We start from the raw sequence: 7789 nt of genomic DNA, 5'->3' as shown, positions 1-7789 counted from the left end.
ACACACACACACACATGCCCACCCACCCCGGGGGTTTCAACCCCGGGGCTAAATTGGGCCGGGGAAAACCCCCCCCCTTGCCCCAACCCCCTGGACAGCTTGGGCCTCCCCTCCCCCCCCCTCCGGACGGGCCCCCAAAAGCCCCCCCCTCACCCCGCCCCGCCCAGGGGGGTTTGGTCGAGCCCGGGCGGCCCTTGGGCGCCCCCCTGACCCCCGTGAACGACGGGACGGTCCCCAACCCCCCCGAACAGGCCCCGCCCGGCGGCGCCGGGCCCGCCGCCGCCGCCGGTTGGAGCCCCCCCGAGGGGGAAATGCCCCCCGGTGTCTTCCCGGGCCCGGCCAAGCGCCCCGTCCCCCCCTTTCCCCGGGCCGAGAAATAGCCGAGAGCCGCCAAAGATATACCCGGGGGGGGGGGGGGGGGGGGAGGGAATTTAGTTCTTCGCAGCTGCTTCTGAGGCGCGGTCTCCCCCCTCTCTCTCTTCAGGCGAGCTGCCGCTCTCGTCGGACGAAGCGCTTGGTGGCTGGCTGCAGGAGCGGTGGGCTGCCAAGGAGGCGTGGCTGGCGGCGCGGGCAGCGGGAGGGCCGGAGGCGGAGGCGGAGGCGGCGCCGGCGCCGCTGCGCGTCTACGCCGCGGCGCGCCTCGCGTGGGCGATCGCCGTTGCCGCGGTCGGTGCGGCGCTGTGGCACCGGCCACTCGCGCGGTGGCTGACGGCGCTGGGGTGTGTGCTGCTCGCGCTCGCGACGAGCCTCACGGGCGGGCTGGGCGTCGTCGAGATGGTGACGGCGCCGGCCGCGCTGAGGGTGGGTAGGGACACGAGAGGGGAGAAGAGGGAGTAGCCAGAGTATAGGACACCGCTCGGACCGGGATGCGGGTGGGAAGCGGGAACTTTTCGGTTTTCGTCTTTCCCGGAGTATTGAGTGCGCTGCCACCGCTGCGGGGTCGTCATCACACTACACACACATCAGCGCCTCACATCGACTTTTTTTTTCGTTTTCGCAAAAAAAAACCTTGGTCCTTGGACCTTGCGCCAGTGCGCAGTGGCCACAGTGGCAGTGGCCAGTGCGATCCCCCCCCCCGCCCTGCCGCCAATCGTATATATTGCAATAATCGCTCTAGAGGGTATCTCCATGCGGGGGGGCGATCGGGTCCCATGGGCATGGCTCGCCGCAGGCGCCGATTTTTTTGACATTTTTCTTTTTTTGCGCGATTTTTCGCTTGTGTTGTCATGGGAATTCGGCGTACTTGCGGCCATGCTATCACGCCTTGGCCCTTGCGACAGCCTGTCGGCGCTGCTGACCGTGCCATGCTGCACAATTGATCACCCGCATAGGCCATAGCTCGCGGCCTTAGTATCCAGCATTCAGTGACGACCTGATCGTACGGCCAGTAGGAAGGCGTCCTTCCAGCTGCGTGCACGCTTCTGACGCAATGCGCGTCACCGAAACTGCCTCGGATTGGCTGCTGGCACTCTCGAGGCTATGCCTACACAGCCTCGCGCGCATGGGCAGTCAAGAGGGACCACGCACCTTCTCAGGACAGCACCAGTGCCTCTCTCTTGGACCGGCAAACGTGGTGGTCTCGTGTTACCAATGTGGGACCAGTGCGGCATCGCGCCATCGTGCATCGACAGCTCTGAACTGCGCCTCACCACTGACTGGGAAGGCCGCCAAGTGGGCCAGCACCGGTCGCATATTGTGGCAGCAGTCAGCAGTGCATGTCTGATAGCTAGAGCAGCAGCGTCAGGTTCTCGCAGGGTCGGATCGTGTCAAGCCTCTCGCCCGGCCGGCCGCGTGCAGACGTCGGCCTGTCTGCTGTCTGGAGTGATCTGTCGGCGGTCAGTACGACCGATCAGGTCGGAGTTTTCTGATGGTTGGAGGGTCTGTCTGTATGTACTCCTCGAGATCTCTCCAAATCTGCCCTCTGTTAGACCGGGTTAGATCGGGAAGTCGGTGCTAGCTGAGACTAGCGGAGCCGGGGCCCCGTTTCCGCACTGCTGCGCGGCGCACGGTGCCTCCGGGGGCCCCGCGCCCCCCCGAGCTCCAATGTCGCCCCCCCAGAGAATAATGAGGCGGAGGCGCGAGTCGGAAGGCCGCGACCCCGACCGTTTAAGTGTTCCCGACACTTTCCTAGAATCGCTGTGGACCCAGCCACGTAGGGCAGCAGCTGGTTCGACAAGTCCTCTCTCTCCATGGCCTAGGCAGCCGGTGCCACCCCAAGGTGAATACAGCGTTTTCGGCGGTGAGGGCGAGGCTGTGGTTTCCAGCCGACACAGTGACCGCGCTGGCCAGCGAAGGGCTCGACCTTCTTCGGCAGCATCTGGCTCTGCTCGTTGCCGTGGCCTAGTCGGCCGTGGAGACCAAAGCCCCAGCTCCAGACGCTGCTGTCGGTGGTGATAGCGAGGCCGTGCCTGCTTCCCGCCGACACGGCGACAACGTGCTGGCCAGCCATGGCCTCGACCTTCTTCGGCAGCAGCTCCTGCTGCTCGTCGCCGTGGCCTAAGGCCTAAGAGCTAAGTGGCCGCTCCTCCCACCGCCCCAGCTCCAGACGGCACCGTCGGCGGTAGTGGCGAGCGGCTGTGGCTGGCTGCTGCCGAGAAAGCGACGACGCGCCGCCCAGCAAAGGCCTCAACCTTCTTGGGCAGCAGCTGCCACTGCCAGTCGCCGTGGCCCAACCGGCCGAAGGCTCCACAGCCCCAGCTCTAGACGGCGCCGTCGGCGGTGATGGCGATGCTGCGGTCGCGTCCCGCCGCCACAGCGACGACGCGCCGCCCAGCAAAGGCCTCGATGTTCGTTGGCAGCAGCTGCTCCTGCTGGTCGCCGTGGCCCAAACGGCCGCTCCCTCCAAAGCCCCAGCTCCAGACGGCTCCGACCCCGGTGAGGGCGAGGCTGTGCGTGGCGCCCGTAGACACAGTCACGGCGCGCTCACCCAGCAACGGGAGTCGGGTCGGCGTTGTCAGTCGCGACACGCCCTCACCGTGACCGAGGAGCCCTGGTGGTTTACCAAATCGACCGCTCTGAGCCGCACGACGAGAGCCGCCCCTCGCCGTCGATGTCGGTGCAACGGAAGGGGGGCAAGGCGAAAAACAAAAAGGAGGCAAGGCGAAAATCAAGGCTGTCAGCGGGGAAAAGCGAGACGAGGTCTGACCGCGCTTCGAACGGATCTGCCAGGCGGCCAAGGCTGGAAAAAAATTAAAAAGGTCTGACCGCGATTCGAACGCGGGATCTGCCGATCTGCGGTCGGCCGCCTTACCGCTTGGCCACCAGACCGTTTTCATGCGTGGTGCCGAGGCGAGCGCGATCTGGTCGTTCATAAAGGGTGAATATTTTGGTAAGGGTTGTAAATTGATGTTTATTTTGATGTATAAAAAAAATATAAATTTATATGGAAGGAGATGAGGAGAATAGAGAGAGTAATGGTAATAGTATTAAAAAATAATGAAGAAATGATAAAAGAAGAAATGATATATGTCGAGCCTGCTTGTCATCACACTGAATGCAGCGACAGCACCACGTCAGAGGCCGGGCCGACTGGCAGACCTGCATGCCCAGCCATGCCCCACTCCCCACCCACTTGGATCGATCAACTGACAGCTCCACCAGCTCCACCACCGGCCACCACATGTCGTGTCATGAAGCATAAGATAGACATAGAAAGCATGAATCATCGAAAGGTCTGGTCTCCAAAAAGAACTCTCGGCCACCGCCGCGCGCGCCCGCGCCCCGCCCCTTTTGCGCAGCAACACCTTAAATTTCATGGCCCTCCAAATTCGGGTCGGAGCGGAGCAGCCGCCTCTATGCCGACTACTCCTCACCGCGCTTGCGCCTGCGGCCTGGCTCGACGTGCTCGATGCCCGCGCAGTGCAGGTTGAACTTGACGAAGGCCTCGGGCGCGAGGGGCCCGAGGGCCGCCGGCGCAAAGTGAAAGTCGGCGCGAGTGACCACTGCGCGAGAACGGGGGACGAGGTGTGATGCGCATTCGCGTGTCTGCGGGCTGTGGTCAGGGGTGAGATGCGCCGGGCCTCACCTTGCGCCATGTTGGCCTTCATGACGACGAGGCAGTTGCGCTCGAGCTCGGTGGCGCCGTACGTAGACGTGCGCGAGGCTGAGGAGCGAGCAGGCCATCTCGGTTCTCGCAGCTCAGCTTGTCGCCCCTTCGACTCACTGTCCAAATCTGGACCGCCGACGAGGCGGGCACGTCGCGAGCGGGGACGGCCACACGCGTCGCCTCCCCCAGCGGCCGGAACTCTCCACTCGCACGAAGAAGCGAGGTTGCGAGGTTGGTGCTTCCTCGATGTGCGCACGCGAACGGCGAAGCTCCGCTGGCGCTGCGCGTCTGGGGTCAGGCTAAGGTGAGCTGAGGTGCTCGTCGGTCATCGCCCTCTTCGCGCCGCGTTTTCCTTCTTCCGCTAGTGGCACGGTGGTCGTGCTTTTTCAACAATGCAAGGTGAAATATGACTCTATGACTGTATACACAGTGTACACACATATGCGTAGTAGTTGCGCAGCTCTTCAGCTAAGACTTGTACACGAACAGCGCCTTCCCCGGCTCTCCGCTCGTTCACCGCCGGGGCGGGCGCCTGGCGGCGCCGCTGCGGCTCGACCGTCGACGTCGGCTCACAGCTCACAAGCGCTCGAGCGCCTCCTCCACTGCGGCCACCGTCGCCGTCTCGCCAAAGTAGAGCCCAACGGCGGCGGCCGCATGTCCAGGCGCCGTCTGCGGGCCCGAGAGCAATTCCACCGCCTTCTCGTGCCAGTCGGGCTTGAAGGCGCCCGCGGCGTCCTCGACGAGACAGACGCGGAAGAAACGGTCGCACGCCTGCACCGCCGTCGCGAAAACGCACACGTTGGTGAGGATGCCGGCGAGGAGAACCTTGCGCACGCCGCGCGCGCGCAGCTGCGCCTCGAGGTCGGTCGACGCGAAAGCGCCAAAGGTCCACTTGTCGACGACAACCTCGCCCGGCAGCGCGCGCAGCGACGGCAGCAAGTCGTAGCCGACGTCGACCGCGCCAAAGTGCTGCGGCGCCCCGTCCGCGTCGTCGCCGAGGGCGGGCGCGCCAGGCTGCGGGCCGCGCAGCAAGTCGGCCCGCACGTCGGCACCGTATCGGTGCGAGCGCGAGTGCGCGATCGTGAGACCTGCCTTTCGCGCCGCCGCCAGCAGCCTCTCCACCTGTGCCGTCGCCTTGGCGAGGGCAGCGTGGCGGCTCGCGTCGTAGTGGCGGCCGAGCCGACCGGCGCGGTGAAGAAAGTCGACCTGCATGTCGATCAGGAGCAGCGCCGTGTCGGCGCGACTCACGCCAAAAGCGCGGTGGCCGACGCCGCGAGAGCAGCGCACCTGCGCCTCGCCGTCGAGCGTCGTCCCCGCCGCCAGCGCCGCGCTGATCGCCGCCTCTGCGACCGAGCGGCGCTTCATGGCACGAGCCTCGCGCACCGCGTCCGTGCGTGCCCACAGCTCGCGAAGCAGCCATCCGGCACCAAACGCGACGAGGAGCTGCCTGCTGCTGGCCGCAAGGGAGGATGAGCGCAGCGTCGCCGCTGCCGCTAGCCCACCGATGGATACTGCGGCCGCTGCCGCCGCGCTCGCCGCGGCGGCGAGGGCTGCCGCCGTCTCCTTCTCGCGAGGCGACGTCTCCTTATAGGGAGGAGGAGGTGCGACGGCCACGAGGCTGGCCAACTCCGCTCCAAAGGCACCGCCGCCATAGCCCGCCGCCGCCGCGTAGCGCGCGAGCTGGTCGGCGTCCCACAGCGCGGCGAGCCGCGGCCGCCACGGCTCGCCTGCCGCCGCAGCGCCAGCCGCCGTGAGTGGACCACTGGCGTAGAGCTCGCGCGCGGCGCGGCAGGCGTCGGCGTCGAGGGCCGTGGCCTCCGCCGTGCGCAGCGCCGCCTCCGCGATGCCGCCCGTCCTCGCCTCGCTCAGCGCCACGCCTGCAAAGGCGGCGAGTCCCTCGGGGAAGCTCGTCATCGAAGGCTCCCCGGGCAGCGCCGCCGGCAGCGGCACAAAGCTCGGCGCCATGTAGGTGCTGAGGACCGTGCAGATCGACACCTCCGACGGCGGCGGGGCGGACGCGTCGAGCTCGCGCGCCGCGGCGTGCAGCAGCGCGACCACGGCGTGCGAGGTGCGCGCGGCGCGCAGGTCGAGTCGCACAGCGTCGGGCGCGATGGCGAGGTAGCGCGGCTCGCCGAGCAGGGCCTTGAGCACCACCGACTCGTGCACGAGGTAGACGGCGTACAGGTTGGCGTGCGCCATGTTTCCCGTCACAACGTTGGCCGGGTTGACGCGCGCCGGGCTCGCACCTGCATGCTCGCGCGCTCCCTCTTCCTTGATGTCGAGAAAAGCACGCACGCCGCGCACGACGGCGGAGCCCACGAGCAGCGCGGCGCAGCCGGGCGCGTCGAGGTTGGCGCGCAGCTCGAAGCCGTCCTGCAGAGTGCCCGACACAGCGAGCAGCGTGCGTCGGCCCGATGCCGCCGCCGCCGTGGTGGCGGCGGTGGTGACAGGAGGAAGAGGAGCCGCCGCCGGCGGAGGCGGCGGCGGCGCCGTGTAGCCATGGAGGGCGGCGATCACATCGGCCGAGGGCGCTGCCCAGCCGACGATGCCGCCCTGCGCGACGATCATCTCGAGCGCCGCGCGCTTCAGCTGGGGGAAGTAGCTCTCCGTCGCGTCGGCCACCACGAGGCATTCGTAGCCGCGATCGTTGGCCTCTCGCATGCTCGTCTGCACGCAAACCTACGGTCGGTCGTTTGCCGCCGTGTGTGGCCGTGGTGTGCTGCGCAGCTCCCGGGCACTTTCACACCTCGGTCGTCACGCCCGTCAGGAGCAGGTGCGTGACGCCGAGGCGCTGCAGCTCGTCGTGCAGCCGTGTGTTGAAGAAGGCGCCCTTGCCCGGCTTGTGCACGATCAGCTCGCCGGCGACGGGAGCCACCTCGTCGACGATCGCGTTGCCCGGCTCGCCGGCGACGAGAACGCGGCCGCGGGCAGCGTCGAGGACGGTGCCGATGGCGGGGCAGCGAGTGAGCTTTGCCGGCGGGCAGTCGGCGAGATCGGCGGTGTGCGCCTCGAGCGTGTGCACCACGGTGACGCCCGCGGCACGCGCGGCCGCGAGTACGGCGGCAGCGGGCTTGAGCGCAGTGCGCAGCGGAGCCACGTCGTTGCCGAGGCAGTGGCCGAAGCCGCCCTCGTCGAGAAAGTCGCGCTGCCAGTCAATCATGAGGAGCGCGACGCGGCCAGTAGACGGCATCGCGAAGGAGAAGGGTTCCGCGTCGTCGATTGCGAGAGCCATCCCGACCATACACGAAGTAGTCCATGCACCTCAGGCCCGCCCGTCCGGCGAGCAGCCCCCAAAAGGCCGCCACCCCCTTGGATGGCTGCACCTTGGATGGCTGCGCTCCCTGTTTCGCAGCCATCCGTGCTAAGGATGGCTGGCACGCCTAGATCTCAGCCATGCACCACTCCTACCGGATGGCTGAGAACTAGGCATGCCAGCCATCCTTAATTCACATGGTTGCAATTAAAGCATCCTGGCCACTCCGCCTCCCAGCACACGCGCCATTTTGGCTGCGTTCCCGTCAGCGCAGCCATCCTCCGGCCGATGCCTGCAATGGATGTGTCCCGGCCATCCGCCCGGGCTTCTGATGGCGGGGTTGCGGCCCTCGCTGCCCAAATGAGGAAGTTTGCTGGGAGGCGCTTATAACCCGCCCGCTTTTTTTTCACCGCGGGCGTGTTGGGGGATTTACTTTTTTTGTCCCTCATGGGGGGGGCGATGGTTGTTTTGTTTTTTGCCCCGGGGGAAAA

The 7789-nt window shown here is 66.7% G+C and overlaps 1 protein-coding gene across 1 annotated transcript; it reads right to left on the bottom strand.

Moving 5' to 3' along the window:
- Positions 1-6547: 6547 nt before the first annotated feature.
- On the bottom strand, positions 6548-7235 carry EMIHUDRAFT_65528 (hypothetical protein; the record flags this gene model as incomplete). The annotated part of the gene is made up of 2 exons (XM_005772287.1): positions 6548-6724; positions 6792-7235. Coding segments are annotated over 2 exons (621 nt in total), but the record flags the coding sequence as incomplete, so codon positions are not given.
- Between the last annotated feature and the right edge of the window lie 554 nt (positions 7236-7789).

This window comes from Emiliania huxleyi (assembly GCF_000372725.1).
Source record: "Emiliania huxleyi CCMP1516 unplaced genomic scaffold EMIHUscaffold_36, whole genome shotgun sequence".
Taxonomy (NCBI): domain Eukaryota; phylum Haptophyta; order Isochrysidales; family Noelaerhabdaceae; genus Emiliania; species Emiliania huxleyi.
This window is presented reverse-complemented; position numbering and strand designations above follow the sequence as displayed.